Source organism: Colletotrichum graminicola (genome assembly GCF_000149035.1).
Source record: "Colletotrichum graminicola M1.001 genomic scaffold supercont1.3, whole genome shotgun sequence".
In the NCBI taxonomy this organism is placed as follows: Eukaryota; Fungi; Ascomycota; class Sordariomycetes; order Glomerellales; family Glomerellaceae; genus Colletotrichum; species Colletotrichum graminicola.
Genome location: NW_007361007.1, coordinates 339,275 through 357,539, shown reverse-complemented (window position 1 = coordinate 357,539; position 18,265 = coordinate 339,275). Strand labels below are relative to the sequence as shown.

Below are 18,265 nucleotides of genomic sequence, written 5' to 3'. Positions count from 1 at the left end.
CTTGAAGCGGTCGCGGGAGGGCCCGACGAGCTGTGCCAGTGCCGCGAGCTCTGATTGTGTGGCATAATAAAACCAACAAATCTCTGAGGCTGTTGCGTCTGAGTGCAAAGGATTCTACACTTCTCGGGCCGTTTATGACTTGGCAAGTCTCCTCGTCTCTCAGTGCTCCTTCACCATGCGAGTCCCCTCTCTCGTTCTCGTCATTGTGGCACTGTCTGTCGGCGGAGATGCTCAGAACTTTAGCCTTTCATTGACTCGTCATGCATCGGCAGTTTCTTCTTCCGTACAACTTGCAGCGTCGCCCGCATCTGCGGACTCTCAAGGTACCAATACCTTTCCGGATGCCACGCCCTTGCCGCGGACGTGAACTTCAGCCAGGATGTCGAGCATCTTAGCAGGCTAACAAATCCCATAGCGGCGATTCGTAACAGTGAGCCCGGTAAATCAGAGGCAACACTTAGGCCATCGGCAACAAGTGCTCCCCTGAGCTCAGCACGATTTTCAGTAAGACTCAAAACCTCTTCCACGAGAGATGTGATCCCGGCCGAGCCTGCATCAAACCCTGCACCGGTAGTTGCTACGTCAGGAGGACCTGTGGTGCAGGGGGGGGGAGGCCAAGGACAAAGTGCCCGACCTCCGCAAGTCTCAACCCTAGTGAGGGCGGGCTTCGGTCTCGATGGGAGCATCAATCCAAGTTTGAGGGGGACAAAGAGCCCATTGGGCCGTCACAGAACACCTCAAGTTCTAACAAAATGCAGGGCACTCAGGCACGGCCTGATTCGGCTCGAGAATCCGACGGCATAGTCTCTGGCCAGGCACAGGCATCAGTTGCTGCTACCGCTGGTCAGCCACAAATTTCGGGGACTGGAGTGTCAGCGAGTAGCACTGATCGGAATGCATCATCACAATTGTAGGTCTTCCGCACATGCTTGGTGTCATAGACTTACTGACTTTCCAAGATCCGGGACCGGCACGCTCGATTCCGGTGTGGCCACGGGCACGATTTCGTCGCCAGAACTAGCTACTACAGCCTCTTTCCGCGCGCAACCCTCCGATGGGTTCAACGCTGTTAATGACACGGCCCTGAGAGCTATGCCCGAGTCCGATATGCTAACACGTCCAGATGTGGCGAGTGTTGAGGAACTGAATGCCGAGCTCGCCGTTAGCATTCCCGACCAGGGCATGAGTGAGAAGAACGCCAAGGCAATTGCTGTCCTCGAGACGGCGTACTTTGAATATTTTGTCACCAAGGATCCGGCGCCAGTGGACGTAGGAAAGCTATCGATTCCGCCAAGCATTTCACAATGCCAAAACAAGTACGCGGATAAGCTGACCAATTCGAAAAGTTTCATCGCCGGCGTTCTTAACTGGGTACCGCTCGTATCGAGGAACCTCCGCGGCTTCGATAATTGCAAAGCCGTTGAATCGCTGGAGGTCGGAGTTTACTTTCACTACATGAGAGCATCACCAACAGCCGCTCGCCCCAATGAACTGGAAGCCAGAGTCAAGGCACAAGTGGGTTTATTTGTGTTCTAATGATAGCAGTTCTTGCGGCTGACATTGAGCAGGTCGACACTCTTAATGAGGCACTGGGAGCAGTGAGGATCAACTTTCGCCTCATGGCGCTGAATTGGTGGGAGCCGAAGGCGAACGAGGACTGGTCAAAGGTGTCGCGACGCGAGCACAAGCTCACTGAATGGCAACATCGAACCCGAGCCCCCGGAAAGCTGGTGCTCACGGTCTGGATAGTGAACGGCCTCCGCGACGGTGGCAAGGATGACCAAGAACTGAACGGTGTAAGCCCTGTTATGCTTTTACTGCTTTGACATCTGCAGCCCAGCCATTGAAAATGAGCTGACATCAAAAGACAGTATGCCACCTTCCCCAATGAGAAGCTCGATGACGCAGACGGCATTGTAATCGAAGAGGCGCGAGTGCAGGGAGGCGATGCCACGACGCTCGTCCACGATGTTGGCCACTGGTTTGGCTTGGGCCACACGTTCAACGAGCTCGGCCAGGAATGCCTTATCCAAAGCGGCTTGACCAACGCCACACAAACGTCTGGCAACCGGGATGTAGTGTTCCAGTGCTCGCAGGTGACGTGTGCTGGCGGGCCGGCAGTAGACGTGAACAACTACATGAGCGTAATCCACCCCCCATGACTTCCATCTTGGCGTCTTTACCACTGGAAGACGGCAGCGCTAACACGGCTCGCTTTGCGAATAGTACTCTTCGTGCCGTGGCAAGACGCCGCGAGACGGCTTTACCACGGACCAAAAGGCACGGATGTTTGCCAACGCACTTCAATTCCGTCGCGGGTACGAGTCGGGAGAGTGCATGCCGGACGGGTCGGCTGCTGTGAAGAAGAGATCAAGCATGCAGGACCTGCTCGATGGGAAGTGTCCTGATGTCGACAAGCAGGCCAGCATCCTGATAAACGTGCCACACAGTTCGGGAACAATCCCTTCCTCTTCGACAGGCTGGCTTTGGGCTGCGACAGTGGCACCATGTGCTTTCGTTCTATCATTCTTGTGGGCTTTTATTTAGGCATGAGTTATTGGCATGTTCTTGTTACCCCGCCGATGCCCCTCAGTTTATGAGATAGAAGTCATTTGGGGAAGGCGAGTTTGATCGAGAATGACACCCTGCATCAACTGAGTTCACTTACGGCAGATACACGTAAAAGTTTCAGAAAAGTCATGTTATTCTTGAACCTGTGTACCGAGCTGATTGTGTTGCGTGAATTTCAAGCGCTACCCTATGACGTCCCAAGTATTAAGATCGGGCACCGCATATAGGTTTGTTTAGCCTATGGTTTACTAATACAGCATCAACCTTGGTCCACCTCGTTGAGCTTACATCTCAACACCAAGCAAACAATAAAGCCGGCCCACCATGGCAGCCAGCTCAGAATGGCCCCTCACGCTCAATATGAGTATTCAGACTTCGCTTAGATGGCAAGAGCACCAAGGAGGAGCATGGCCAAACCTCCAAAAGGAGCAACGCCAGCGGCGCCGGCCTGGACGGGAGTGGTAGTGGTCGCAGTAGCATTGGCAGTGGAAGTAGCGGCAGCGTGGCTGGTTGCGGTGGTGGCAGCGTGAGAGGCGGCAGCCGAGCTATGGTAGCTCGCGGAGGAGGCAGCGGCAGAGGTGGCGGCAGCAGCGGATGATGCGGCGGCCGGAGCAGAGCTAGCAGCACCACCACCGGCGGCAGCTTCGGCGCAAAGCTTGTCGGAAGCAGGGAGCACCTGGTCTAGAGGATGGTTAGTTTCTAATGATGATGGGACCTTCCGGATCGAACATTGTCACCACGTACTCAGGGCTGTGTCAGCGCCGCAGGCCGCAAGCACGCAGCTGCTGGCGGCGGCTGAGATGGCGGCCTTGTTGGCGGGCTCGCAGGTGCAAGCGTAATCGCCAAGCTTGCAAGAGGTGGCCGAGGAGGTGGCGTCGGCCAAGCACTTTTGAGCGCACTCGGGGATGGGGCTCGAGCCGGACTGGGCGGCGGCGACGGCGATGAGGGAGGCGAGGGCGAAGGAGTACTTCATCTTGACTGTCTTTGGGTATTGGTAGAGGTAGTGGGCGGTGATGTTGATGAGGAGTTAGAGTGGGCCGCGTACAACAACAGGAGACAACGAGTGTCAGTTTGATCGAGACAAGCGAATGTGGATGAGAGGCGATAGACGAAGAAAGGGGAGGTGGAACTGAGGGGAGCAGGGCCTTATGTAGGTGATGATCTAGAGAATGGCTGCAAACCCAATACTTTCCGTCCAATTAGGTATAGGCGGGTCTATGAGTGAGTTTGCAAGGAGATCAAACACTATCAGATGAACCTGACCGGCGTATTTGATTAAAGCTGGGAAGATACGGACAAGCACAAAGTGGAGTATCTCCGTTTCTGTCCTTTACGCCGATCATCATGCCCAGTCACTTCTCAACCGCAAAATTCGACTAGGGAAGCAAGAACCTGGAAGGACGAGAGCAATCAATGGCGGAAGAATCTGGGGAAGTGGGCAAAACGAGATCCTTGCCTTGAAGCAGTCTCTAGGAATCTCACATGTGTACACAACGCGCGCGTCGTAACGATGTGATGAAATAGTGTCCAGCGACAATAAGACCAATGTGGATGTCCTTGAGCCGTAGTGCCCCGCGCCATTCTCAGCCTACGAGTGGTCTGCGGACCTCAAGGCGACGGCGCGAGTGACCATCGGGCTGGGATGCCGGATTGGATAGCCTCTTCCGATAGATTGAGCCCTACCAAGGCTCGCGCGTGTTGCAAGGGGGCATTGTCGTAGTGGTGGTGGCGTGTATGAAGCAAAATATTAGTAGGTCCTCTTTAGTGAATTCACCTTGCTCGACATGTGAAAGAGATGGATTCCCGCGAGAAATGTGGCATGCTGCAGGCTTATGACGGCGCTTTTGCGGAGTTGGGAACCTGGATCGGCCGTATGAGACCACCCCGATCATACGACGAGGGCGGCTCGCCTCAGTCAAGGTTGTTTTCCGGCACTCAGTTCACCAGATAGAAAATCCGGGGTAAGACAACGAGATCGTTTCTTGGCCACCGCTAGCCGCTAATTCCTGCTATATGTGCGGCCTATCACGCCTCAGGACTATTGTGATGGGATGATATTTGATGCTCTATCATCAGTCAACAGAAGGTGATTGGTTGCACTAAGAGCTCGGGGCCTTATGATCTGGAAAGTGACTTGGCCCAATGGCTGGCCGGTGCTGGCCGTTTCGGTGTATTCCCGTCATAGGGAGACCTGCATTGTGTCTGAGTTGGTCGAATCGGACGTCTCAACGCTTCAGAAGCCAGGAGCTAGGCCGAGTTGCCGGAACATTGCCTGCTCGTATTTCAAAAGGTCAATGAATCAACTACCTACTCAGGATAGCCCGGTTTGCCACGCTGAGAGGCGACTAGGGACGGACAAGGCGGATGCAGGAACATGGCGGCAAAGCATGCATCAACTTACAAAAGGGGATTAGCTTTGTGCGGGGGAAATTGCCATCACATCACGCAGAGGAAACACTGCAATGCGTCCCCTCTTCCCTCCACTTCCCTCGGTATCTGGCCAAAGTGTGTGTGCAACCCATGTAGCGTAGGCGGCGGTGTGCTCTGTTCCAATCCTGCCAATAATGAAACGGATGTCGCCTTTTCGGGATGTTGATGGACGGTGGGAGGAACAACGCAGACTGGTTGGTGGCGGCTGTCTTTGATGCCGACCTACCAAGGCGAATGTACTTCTCTTTCCCGCCCCACGTACCTGATCCATCCTCTTGCAGGAACATGTTCCAAAGAGAGAAGAGAGGAATGGAATGTATCAGACAATGGGGTCAGTTGTTTGTGTGCCTGGATATTGGCGACGAATTAAATCGCACTGATGCCACATTTGATTCTGCCAAATGTACGCCATGACGCGAGCGGTTCATGGAGGAGCAAACAGCCGCGCTACCTGTTCTTGGAGCTGGATTTGTTCGGATTTCGGACTGGCTTGAGCTAGGTGGAATAATGGAGGGTCTGGCCGGTGACTGGCCAACTCTCTGATATAACTCCTTGACTCATAACTCTATAATGCCAGAGCTAACGACGGACTAGACACTATTGGCAAATCCCCTCGAAGCTGGACCCCGCTTAAGATGGTGTCCTGCGGGCCCTTTGCTAGGAGCGATGCAAGGATGTGCCGGCGATGTGGCTCGACGAATTGGCCGACCAAGCCGCACCCTTTTCCAGCTTTGCCTTCTGCCACCAAGAATGGACTGATAAACCCTCTAGCTGCTCCACACTAGCTACTTTAGCTGTGAAGTTGGTTTATGTCGATAATCACCACCTGCGCATGCTAAGTAGCGCTGGGTAAGAGACGATTTGGACCTACATTACACCTCGACCTGCATCATATTTCCCACAATTGGTTACTGGGGTGGGAGGGCTCAGGGAATAGCTTTTTGACATATCAATACTGGTGGTCTCCTCTCCTCTCCACCGCGCGCGCGCCGGTGGTATCCGTATGCCATGCGATATCCGTGCCCAAATGGAGTCTCTTTTCCTTTCATTTCATCTGGCGGTCTTGACAGCAAAACGATAATGAGGTGGGTCCCATACTACTAAGCAAGGTAATAAAAATAGCCCTTGATCTAATCAATTTATTATCGTTTCCCGTCGATGTTGAATCGTGTGTCGTTGCGCCACTTTTTCTTATCATATTTTTGGGGGGGCTAGGCCGCCCGTTTCTTCGAGTATTGATTGCTTGAATACGGATACATGATGTGAGTTTTACTACCTGTACGGAGTACATTCCACATCTGTGGCGGAACGGGCTCGCGGCTCCTTTCGCCGGCCGCCGGGCTGCAAGCTCATGGGTCTGGAAGGGGAAACTGAGTCGCGCACCTCGGTATTTCTTTGACAATCCGTTGAGGTTGAGGTCGATCATCGATGCCCACGGCCTTCCTAAGGCAAAGACTTGGCCCTGACTTTCCGCCTGTCAGTCGTCCTAGGTGTAACAGAGCTAGCCATCACACCTTACACACTAAACACCGGCCTTTAGCACTTTGTGCATTTATGCTGGTGCAAGCGCCGTGCCGCAACCCTGTTTCTCGACGGCTTTGATTCCTTCGGTGGCCATCTGTCAGCTTTTGTTTTGACGTCGCCGCATCTCTCTTCCTCTCCTCCGAGATCTCATGATCTATGTGATGGATATCACAGCTCTCCACAGACCTAATCGAGCATCGCACCGTTTCTTCTTACTTAATATTATGAAACTTGCCTGGAGGCTCTGCAATGACACTTTTTCGACGTGCTCCCAGAGCTGGAGACTTTTCACTCGAGCTATTCCAGATACGGTGTCTCCGAGCATGCTGGTAATCTTGCCTCCTTGCAGTACGCTAGTATTACCAGATGGGTTAGAGTTTGAATATGCTCGGTGAATCATTCATTTCCTGAGATTGCTTCGGATTACTATAGGCATCAACTGTCTCGGATGAGTAGATTGTTTCTACAGCGGCTTGTAGTTTTAGGCAATCCATCATTTCTTCCCCTGAATGCCTCAACATAACCTCTCCTGTGTGGGAAAGTTGATACAAGAGGACTATATGGGACTATAAGAGGGCAATATGAGAACTTCGCTGAATTAGAATCTATATTGTAGAAGCTGCGACTAGATGTTGTATTTTATGTATAGATATATAGCCTTACCACCTATACATATTGAAGTTTCTAATCTGTGTGTAATATGTGGTCTCTTACTACATGAAGTGAGAAGGTAGAAGATATTATCTAAATCTAGTCAGCAACACTAGCTTGCCTATAATCTGCCACCTTCCTCTCGACAAGATATACTCCCTCTTTCAGCCCTCATCTTTGTGCTTGACCAAGTCTCTGTTGAGCTAAACTGCCCCGAAAGTGCCTTTGCAGCCCCTGCTTACTTGAGCTTTAGTGTTTTGGCTTATATTTGATATTGCGGCGAACAGCCTCGAATACCTCCACATCCCTACATCTGCTCCTTGGAAAGATGATTTTATTGCCGCAGGTGCTGGAATGCCTTCCAATTGCAATGGCAAGTGTATTTGACCGGGTTACGATGTGATGCTGCACAACCTCCCACCGCCAACGGGCGTCAGAAATGTCCCTCGATGAATCCGGGAGCTCGTCAATAGCGTATCGACTTTCTTTCCCACGGCATCATCATGGTATCTATGTGTCGGTCTCCAGTGGGTAGTATTCCTTGACATCCCACGACTGGTGCGTGAAGCGTCGAAATCTCAACAAAGCCTCATCGATTAATTTTGGGGGCGCAATCTTCACTGATTCCCTGTCGCAGAAGTTGATCGAGCATACTGCCATGAAATGACAATGCCTTGTACTTAACAGCGTCTCTTTATCATGGAGCTAAAGCATAGAGCACAAATGAGACCTTGATCCAATTGCACACTACAAGAGCCAAAAGGGCCCCAGGCCACAGGCCAATCTCATGCTGAAGGCTAACAACGAAAAAGGTACACGCCATTGCCTCGTCCTCTAATAGACGTAGAATGCGGTGGCTTCGTCATTGGATGCCCTTAGTCTCGCATTCCGCCTCTTCACAATAATCTTAGCGAGCCACGCAAGAGCGGCTGTTGCGACGCTGAAAGCAGCACTGCTTGACATGCCAATAACGTAGCGAGGCTCGTCGCTGCTCGGCCAGAGGTAAGGTGTCCAGATAAAGCTGATGTTCATAATCATGGTAACGCAAGCAATTGCCGCCGCTTTCTTCTCTTTGGTCTGCCCGCAGACACTGCCGCACCAACCAAGCTGGGACATCATGTTAGCCGAACTGTACCCCTTTGCTTCCTCATCCCAATATTCAATTCACTTACAATGAGACTGTTGACGCCGTATGTCCCAATGGTGAAGATCACCATTGACACGTATCTGGTGACCGTGTTGAGAGTGGCGCATGCCGAAACGAAGCCAATGACAGCAACGGCTTTGGAAATAGTGATGTGCCATGTTCGCTCGTTGAACTTGCCAGATGACCAGGAAACGGCAATAGTAACGGCACCGGCGATAAGGTATGGAGGGCAGGTGAGGACCAGGGTGATGGTTGTGTTGAAACCAAGGGTCTCAACGACGGTGGGAAACTAATATCATGTCATTGTTAGTACCCGATTCAGATTTTCATGTAGGAGCAGAGAAATCTTACAAAGTTCTTGAAGCCGTTGGCAGCAAGGTGCATATGCGCCATGGCGCAGAAAATCCACACCATTGGATCCTTGGTAGCCTGGCCCAGACCTTTCCAGGTGCTTGTCTCTCCCTTGTTACCAACAGTGTCGAGTTCCATTCGGTTGTGGGCGAGATCGCGCTCCTCCTGCGTCAACCATTTAGTGGTCAGGGGAAAGTCAGGGAGAAGGAAGAAGCCGACGACAGCAATGACAAAGGTCACTGCGCCTTGCAGGATGAACAGCCACTTCCAGCCAGCAAGGCCTCCAACGTCGTCCATCCCATGGAAGATACCCGCAGCGATAAGGCCAGCGAAAGCGGTAGCGAGGATGTTCCCAGTATATAAGATGGCGATTCGGGTCGCGACCTCCTTACGGGTGTAAAAGATGGAAAGCAAATAGACAGCTCCAGGGTAATACGGGGCTTCTGTGACTCCGAGGAAGAATCGGGTAAGGAGAAGACCAGTGAAGTCCTTGGATACAGCAGTCAAAGCACTGACAACCGCCCAAAGCATCATCATGATACCCTATAAGGCAGAGTTAGCTCCATGGCAGAATTATGTTTATGGCTACAGATCGTACCATGTAGCGGCTTGGGCGAGTACGAGTGAGGAACATATTCGATGGAATCTGGCCCCTGTGGTATTACTATTAGCATCTGATGCTATGTATAGTGTACTTATGACTGAAAACATACAAAATGTAACCAACGAAGAGAATCGACACACAAGTCTGGTACTCTTACAATGATATGAGCAATTAGCTGGGACTCGTCATACGTTTCTGGGAAGTGTATTAACGTACGGGATCCAGTGAGATTGAGGTCCTCTTCGAGGTCATTAAGACGTGCCAGCGCAATGGCATTGCGATCCAGGTACTGTAGTCCAAGTCAGTATCGTGACAGGTGACGATACACCACGATAGTACCTACGTTGAGCCAATACATTGACCAGAGCATCGGCTACACACAGTTGTTAATCAGTGGTCGATGGATCTACAGAAAGAGATAGTGCATACCATGATCCATCTGTCCAACTTCTTCACCAGGGCGATTTCCTTAGGATCAGTCTTCTCCTGCGCGCCAGAATAGTCTACTTTGCTCGTGTTACGGGGGATCGGCTTTTCGGGGTTTTCATCCTCGAAGATCTGAGGCTCAGCGTCCTTGACCCTGTCAGCGTCAACGGAGTTGTTTCCAGCCATGGTGGAAAAAATAAGGCGTAAGACTTCACAGAAGTCTTGATGCAAAAAAGATGTAGAAGATGAGAGAGCCGGGATAACTACTGGGCGTCGCTGAGCTCAGAGCACCATGAAGCCAGCACTCGTCTGGCTATGTCCTCTTGGGAATGGTGGCCCTTATGTACTCATCCATGGTGGGGGATGCACAGGCTTGGAAGCTGGTGAAGACACCTCGAAAACTTCCCCTCCATGTTGTGACCCCGTGTCGTCCCCCGGATTCACCGGGGATACGGACGAGACAGTATCTGGGGATATACACACACGCATCATGACACGCTCATCGTGAAATGAACTTGGGTCATTGATTGCCAAGCCATGCCCGACATATTCCGAACACTCAAGAAGATATTAGTCTCCCAAGAACGGTCTGCCTGCATGGATGGCAAATAATCCCGGGAGATGTACGAGCTGAGCTCAAGCCGCGTGCCCGTTGACTAGCAGCTATTCCATACGGTAGGCAGCCAAGGACGATCCATGAATGAATCCTTGGTGTCGTAGAAGTCGGCAACCAAGAAAATCCAAGCTTGTGTTATGTCACATCGTTCCTGGTAAGCAAGGTGCTCAAGCTCCTTGGCCAGGGTTGGTGTCGATCAGAGACATTGAGCTTTCCCGCCTTCTTGTCGTATGGCGCTGGCAGGAAGATGAACTGCCGGAGGGGGAAATTCCCCGGTGGTATGAGGAGGGCTTTCCTTGGCTCTGCAACTTGATGACTCGCCCTGGGTCATCAGCTGGAAGCCTCTCGCAGTTTGTCCAGTGACGAGAGCTAGAACGACGAGATAGGCAGGATGCCCGTTGCAATCCATTTCGCGGGGTACCTAGGTCCACCCGGAGGCGCCCGCTTCCTGCCGTGGCCGGGGTAGTGTGTCGGGGGCTGTGCATGTTGTTTCCATCCGGGGTAAAAGGAGTATTGGCTGGCGGTGAGGTGTAGATGTTGTCGATGACGACCCTGTTGCTCGGCCTTCTTTCGGGTAGGCGGCTGAGGGAAAGCCCTCCATGGGGTGAAGAGGGGAGCCGTGGCAAGCGGCAAAGACACAGATACGGAAGTGGAACGGGGATCAAGGGGTAACATGCGGTCTTGATTTGTGAAGCACCACCAAAGGGTGCTGAGAGCGGGCTTCGATGCGGGTTCCAAGACAATGGCGTCGCGCGCCAAGCAGCTCCAACCAGTGCCAACTTGTCAATTCCAAGCTTAGCCAACGGGCTGAACGCGGTGTACACAATAGCTTGCTTCCTTGCCCTTCGAGGGAGGGGTAACTTAAGGTTTTGGGCAGCTGGCGTGCTTGTGCAACTTGAGTGTGTGTCTCGTGTGATCGGCACGTCTTGAGTAGCCCTCCTTGTTCTCATAATAGCAACAAATCATGCTTGACATGATCAAGCCCTTTCATGGCGCGGCGCGCTAGAATGCTTCAATTGAGGCTAGAAGTTGAAAAGCTGCCGAGAGAAGTGCTCGGATAAGGCCGATAGAACGGCGACGACACAGGCCAGACATCAAGTCTCCCGCAAATATCAAAATACAAAGCCCCCAAACACTGGAAAGCCAAACGTACTATCCCAGAGCAGTACTCCATTGGTCCGTCAATGGGAGAGAAGTCGGCGATAAACCAATCACGATGCGCTTGATGATTATAGTAGTACGCAAGCATGTCGTTGTCTGACCATTATGTAGGATCGCAGATGACCATCCAGGGTGGGCAGCCTGGCCTGCGCATCCTTGCGAGACACCGCTCGCACCGTGAACCAACCCAACGGGCTTCCATGGCCACGGCTGCAGTCTCATCTTGCTCTTGGGTGTTCTCCAGAGCGGGCCAGAGCAGCACGCCCAATAATGAAGATAAGCCGGCAGGCAGGACGAACGCGTTGGGGAAGAGTCCCATTCCGGCCAGGTGAGGTAAGGGGAGTCTAAGCCAAGGGCGCGTCTTCGGAAATGTCAAAAACCAGGTTGACAGGTTGACGGCAGGCGACACGGCGAGGATTCCCCGGATCCTTAACCCCACAGCGGCCCATACTATCGGACCCCAATTTTGGGTCACCACACACGAACAATGGCGTGCACTCCTGGCAGTTCTCCAATCCCAACTCAGGCCTGGGGTAGGTAGTTGTTCGAGCCGGCGTGGCGAACGAGGTAATTGCTTGGTGACTATGAGGCATAATTCTTGCGTTCCTTTCGTGCTGACTTGTAGAGACGCTTGATTGGGCTGTCTTCAGCCAAGAAATTACTGGTGTGAAAAGTCGAGAGCCCAGTGGAAGGCCAAGACCGCCGAGTGTCAGGAGGCCCAGCTGGGCATGCAGGCCTAGCGCTTGCTCTCGGCCTCTTGGCGAGAGGGGGAAAATGAGAAAGAGGACCGAGTGATAAGTTAGGGAACGCAACATCATCAGGTGTACTCAGCAGCGTTGCCCAAAGTTGAGCCCGACTCTATGGGCGTATATATGAATGAGAAAGCAGTCGACTCTGGTTGAAGGTATCATCAGAATGTCTAGAAACGGGCTATATCAGTGGTCGAATATTAATACACGTTTCGTCCCTCATGCAGAAACACAGATCCATGCATGAGAAACGGGCTAGGTATACTAGATCGCTCCCCTCAATGGCTATGCAAGCAATACCCCTGGCTCCAACTTTTGCACTAAGAGTGGAAGCGAGCCAACCTCCCCCATTCCGGGCGATAGTTCGTGTGGCCTGCCGCCTGCGCGTTCGGTCGGTTGATGATCCCCGTCATCCTTCTCCTCTTCCCCATCTCAAACCAAGACCAAGCCAACTACCTCCCACCACAACATGTCTAGCGCGCAAATTAACCCAGTTGGTGAAGTTCGACGTGGAACTCGTTTACAGGTCGGTGAAAAAGCCGACCAAGGACCAAACTCCGTCCGTGATAACGGGGGGAACACCGTGCCATATGCTTGGGGGCTTGGCTCGTCGTACGACAAACTAGCTACCCCTCCAGAGCTATATGTATTTTAAGAGAAGGGAGAAGAGAGAGGGTAGATCCAGCAAGGCCCATGATCCAGATGGCTCAACCCAGCAATGCGTGGCCCCATGGGAAAGTCGCGTGGCTCTTCAAATATGGAGCAGGGACCAGAACTGGTCGGGGGCCATTTCTTTCTACTAGCGTCGTCACGCTCAATTACGAATATGGCATGGAGACATTGCCAATAGTGGAGTTGGATATTGACGTGTGTATTTTCAAGCATCTGGCACGACCTGTCCTGCCCCAATCATATTTTATTTGACTGCCCTGTTGTCAGCCCTGCTGTAGCGAAGGACTCAATTTTGCCCTGTCTTCTGTTCATCCCAACGGTACGTGTTAGGTCGTCCGTCACCTAAATGCATTTATAAGTTGCTTACATTAAAACCAAAGATTAGAAGGTTTGGTATAGACGGGTGTGAGATTTCGGGCCGCTTTATTTGCGTAAGGAGACCTTACCGCAAAGCTGATAAACTCACTTTGTCTCATCGATAACTTCAAGATGGGTACTGAAGAAGCCGTCAACCGGAGAAATTACGTTGTTGGTCTGGATCATTTAAACGAGGAGAGATGTGGCTATTCCACGCATTATACTGCCAAGTGGTCTAAAACTCTTTATCCAAGCGTGCATATCATCAAAGCTAATTAGCATATGTGCCATCACTAGTGTTAAGTCGAATAAACCTCCCGCTACGAAGTTGGCATTAATGTCCTTATTCTATATGTTGAGCAAGAAGGCCTCTAACTAGCTACTATTCAATGTGTCCTTATGTGGGTCAAGTAGTGCAATATAAAGAAGAGCGAATCCATGCAGAAACTATGCGATGAGCAGTTCCCGCATCAATCGTGTGCAAGAACTAAGCCTCTCAGTAATGTTGAATGAAAGTGTAGTACATAGATAGACAGACACCATTGGCCGCAATATTTCCTAACTTGCTGTTATCACCAAGATTATTGTTCCACCAATGTATTGGTTCTCAAGCTTCGATACCGTTCTAAGTGAGCTGCGACCTCCGCAAGTGAGGGTGTCGTCTTTGACCTTTTCCCCAGAATACCTCAAGATTACTTCTGCTGCCGATCACTCGCTTGGAGTGTTAAGACCACATCTGTTTTAAGTTTCTTTTTGATTGCCCTCGTCAAAAGCATATAGACGTCGCCGCTCAACGGGAAAGGCGGTAATCACATATTTCGTCCTCATAAACATGTGGTCGGCCCAAGCCTTCCAAGCTCTTCCATGCCCTTTGCCATGTTGGTCCACCGCCGAAGTTCCTCTAAAATGCTTCTAGGGGCCTTGTTGAGCGATGAGCTTAGTGAGAAATGTGGCGGCTGTGTTCAGAGGCAGGTCTCCCAGAATGAAGAGTCAAAGGTACAAGAGTGAAGAAGGGGGTATAGCCGGATCTACCTCTTAACGGCAATCTTGGCCTATTCTATGCAGATGCATAAAGAATCCAAAATATCTAGATGCTGGCCTATTAAGCAGCAAATGGAAGTCTGGGCTGATCCATCACCTGATTCATATAGCGGTGCTGTCATTAACTTCTATCTGGATTGATCAGGTTACACAGTTCAGCGGCCCTATCTTAGAGAAACGGACAACACGGACGATACCGTGGAGTCTAAACTTAAGCAAAACAAGAAGAAAATTCTCACTCAGGCTGTGTCTGACGGCTGGGGCTTGTACTCCAAAGTAGTTCTCTGGGCCAGGCTGACCCGAGGGGGGAGGAGTAGGGCTTTATAGAGAAGAAAGATCTCACGAGCTAGAGCACACAGAAAATAGGGGTCATACTGAAGGTGAAGAGCAGCTTGATTGTAGGAAATGGGTTCCCACGAGAGAGGGTCCATAAAGATATAAGTTCCAAGGTTGGTCAGGTGACATCACACATGGCGTGGCTAATACTACCCGCCACACCGGCATGAGCCTCCTGTGATAGAAGATGCGACTTCATGGTTGCCATGAACACTTGACGGTATGCTTCTAAGAACATTCTGGACTGCTTGAGTAAATCATTAGAGAACTAGTGTTTGCCATGAACTTATTGAGGATATACGGTTGAATTTCGGCAGTGAGGATAAGTAACGATGATACTCGGTGCCCTCCGCACAATCGAATACAGCAGAGCTCGGATTTTCAATCCAATGCACATTACAATACAAGTATTGCATGCTAGTATCTGGGTCCTATGCTGGTTTTCATCATATATTCTCGTTCTCATTAAGTTTCATTCCTTTCATAATGAGTTAGGCAAGAGCCGCAGCCTTCTATTGTGAATCTTGATTGTCGACTGGCCTGGGATCCTTGTCAAACTGAGTTCAACTCTTTATGTGTCTGTCTTTCTTTCTTTCGTACTTGCTCTAGGCGCAAATATAGCAAAGTGTAATCCACATACAAGTGACGCTTTATTATGAGACTCACGCCCTAGCATCAATACACACACCACTAGATAAAACTGTCTTGCAGAGGACTATTACCTATAGATCCGAACTGATTTATGGACAAAATTCTCAGAGTATATGTTATTGCAGCCATTAGACAACACCATGTGACATGCAGCGCTAAAACGTGGAACGCGCTCTTACGTCGGGAGAGGTGGAGACTGCACGGACGAAGAGAGGGCAATCAGACGACTCCTCACGATAAGAGTTTCCATAACGGGATTGATTTTTCATCCGAGCAACATCCGACGAGCTGTTTTCGGGTGGCACTTCGCCACTAGGTACGTCCAATGACAGTGTACCGAAGACATGTGTGGGTTTAGAGAACGTCCTTATCACTGGCTTCTCCTTCATGGCGGGGCCAATCAGTGACATCCTCCTCCGGCAACTGGAGAGAAATCCCTGAAAGCCAGGACGCCGTGTTTGGCATGGGGGAACTTTTTCGGAGTCTTTGCTGGCTTATGTCCTACTGTTTGATGGTCTACAGAGTGGTATGAAAGCAGTCATGTATTTGGACTAGCGTCACAGCATTGCCTCTTCCCCTCCTCTCAGGTGTCTTTATGTCGTGGGCGGGGCATGCATTCTCAGGGAGAAGGGCCCGAGCAACTGCGGGTCTTGTTGGCATGCAAATATCTTTAGGATCTCCCAGTGGCAGTGTATGGTACCGCGTATGCGAAGGGTGTTGGCTGACGGATACAAGAGGCTCTTCCCGTCTTTATTTCGCCATCCATCCCCGTCCTCCGCACCGTCAATCAAGGCATGGGTGCGGCTGTCAACCTCGTTTACAATTGTTTAGTCTAAATTCCCCCACAAGCTGGTACGGGCGCAGGAGTGGGCAGGCGAAGATTTCAAAGTGCTTGGTCCCCGGCAGGCAAGAATAGCTGGTCGAGAGCGATGGTGTGGTTCTCTTGGTAGTTATGCAGCGCTGTTTGACGTCTGGGGATAGGCCCGATTCGATAAGAACGCTTAGTTGATGGAGTCGTTCGGACTGTTGTTCGGACTGTCGATGGCGCGGGTGATAAATTCTCTTGAAGTATTTCTGATGCTCGCGCTTTGTCCTGAATCACATGCATGTCTCCGGATCATGATAACGGAGTCTGAGTGTACTCGGACCTTCGGTCTTCGTGGTGGTGGCGACTGACATGGTAATAATACTACGTATGTCAAATATTTTGCTGTACAACCAGGGGTTTGACAGGCATCAAAAGGGGTCCGTGCATGTTCAATCTCACGATGCCGAGGCGAGTTCCACTCCTTGACCAAGAGAGAAACAAGACCAGGGCTCACAGCAGGTTTTGACAGTTGGGTCAAGGTAGCTTGTTGTTGCAGTAGGGCCGCTGCCTGAACTGTTGGACCAAGCAACGATCCGATTCAACACGTGGACTACTTCCGAAGGCGGTATTGTCTTGGACGCTTTCCCCCTCACACCGAGTATTGCCCTGCATCATCGCCGATGCCGGGAAACGATGAACGATGGCGTTGAGGCAGCAGCTGCTGAAGTTCATTATAAAGGCTTAAGAAGTTATTTCTCTAGTTAGGTTCTGTCCAGTTGACTAACTGTTCTTACTGCTCCGGTCGCAGGCCATATTCGGATGCGTTCCACAAGGGTGAAGATTCATCCGTGACGGGGAATTAGCCGCGTTCTCATGATAATTTCCGCCGTACTGCGCCCACGTGGTATGCGGCTTATTCTCGGTCGACCGAGCCCCTTGTACATGCTGCCTCAAGGTTATGACTAAGAAGATCGGTGAAACTAGTTATGCTGTGCTCGGCCTCTTTTCTCTTTCTTTCTTTTTCTTTTAAATTCCCATTCGTTCTCCACATGGAAAAGCAGCTGCTTAAACCCAGGAAGGAATAGCCACGATAGTGTTCGAAGCGGAAGAGATGTGGCACGACGCATGGCGGTCTTGGCTTGGGGTATTGGCTCATGTCTCCACATAGTATCTAGGCCGCAGCTGCTCGTAGAGTAAATGAACCACCAAAGAAAAAAATACCCTTATGAGTGAAAACAGTGGACAGGTCAGGTTGTTTCTTAATCATACGAAACTGGTCATGGAACCCAGGCTGTGTATCATCAGTGTTTTCCAAACGCAGGAGCTGCCGCGAAATTCAAGTCAGGTCGATTGGCCGTACAAAGCGGAGCAACACGGAAGAATTGCGAAAGATACTCTCCGTATACCGAGGTGCGAGTCCACAGCTGTACATTGTTGGCTTCCCGGCGGAGCTACGGCTGAGATCGAAAGTTAACAATCAAGTTCATCTCCGCATCTGTTGCCCCGTTCACCAGTAGGTATACCTACAAGTTTCCAGATACCTACCATCACACGATGTGTGGATACTACCCACTTCCCGCACGGTGCTCGCCAGACCCCGAGTCGCCGGGGGTTTTTACGAAGAATTCGCAAGTCCACTTCATGGTGGAGTTGTCGATATATTCCTCCCTACCTACCTACTTTGTGCAGAGGCTCCACAAGGATTCAGTCTAGTCGTCTCGTGTTGCGCCTTGCACTGCAAAGATAAGATACTGAGCGGGGTTTGGACAGTAGGTATCAGTAGCACCCCAGTAGCACGTGCGTACCACGTATGGAGGACCTGCAGCTATATCATAGACTGTGTTATATGTGAGAGCTGAAAGTGTGGTTGCAATATTCGTCAGCGGTCGAGTCAGGGTGGTTCGTTCGACTACCTTTCCGGCTAGTGCCGCATCCTTGCGGTTCCAAGACTGGATGAGCGCAAAGACTTATGATCAGGGGTCTGTTTCGACAAGATGGAGAATATGCCCCAAAACGGTTCACACAACGGCGGAAAGTCATCATCGCCTTGAATGATATATCGATCTCGGGACCCGCCCCGAATGACGAACAGAAGGATCAACTCCATTATCCCCCACACAGGGGCACGATGTTTGGGCTTCCTGGCAGGGAGGGTACGGAGACCGACGGC

At 51.2% G+C, this 18,265-nt stretch overlaps 3 protein-coding genes across 3 annotated transcripts; 1 reads left to right on the top strand and 2 right to left on the bottom strand.

Annotated features, from left to right (window-relative positions):
* Positions 1–752: 752 nt before the first annotated feature.
* On the top strand, positions 753–2,547 carry GLRG_01007 (uncharacterized protein; the record flags this gene model as incomplete). The annotated part of the gene is made up of 5 exons (XM_008091692.1): positions 753–910; positions 960–1,515; positions 1,569–1,796; positions 1,872–2,144; positions 2,227–2,547. 5 exons carry the CDS (start codon positions 753–755, stop codon positions 2,545–2,547), a joined length of 1,536 nt encoding a protein of 511 aa, XP_008089883.1.
* A 403-nt stretch (positions 2,548–2,950) lies between these two features.
* On the bottom strand, positions 2,951–3,544 carry GLRG_01006 (CFEM domain-containing protein; the record flags this gene model as incomplete). Its single annotated transcript, XM_008091691.1, has 2 exons — positions 2,951–3,252; positions 3,316–3,544. 2 exons carry the CDS (start codon positions 3,542–3,544, stop codon positions 2,951–2,953), a joined length of 531 nt encoding a protein of 176 aa, XP_008089882.1.
* A 4,466-nt stretch (positions 3,545–8,010) lies between these two features.
* On the bottom strand, positions 8,011–9,890 carry GLRG_01005 (major facilitator superfamily transporter; the record flags this gene model as incomplete). The annotated part of the gene is made up of 8 exons (XM_008091690.1): positions 8,011–8,283; positions 8,349–8,612; positions 8,675–9,217; positions 9,273–9,327; positions 9,388–9,430; positions 9,495–9,567; positions 9,622–9,651; positions 9,708–9,890. 8 exons carry the CDS (start codon positions 9,888–9,890, stop codon positions 8,011–8,013), a joined length of 1,464 nt encoding a protein of 487 aa, XP_008089881.1.
* Positions 9,891–18,265: the final 8,375 nt, after the last annotated feature.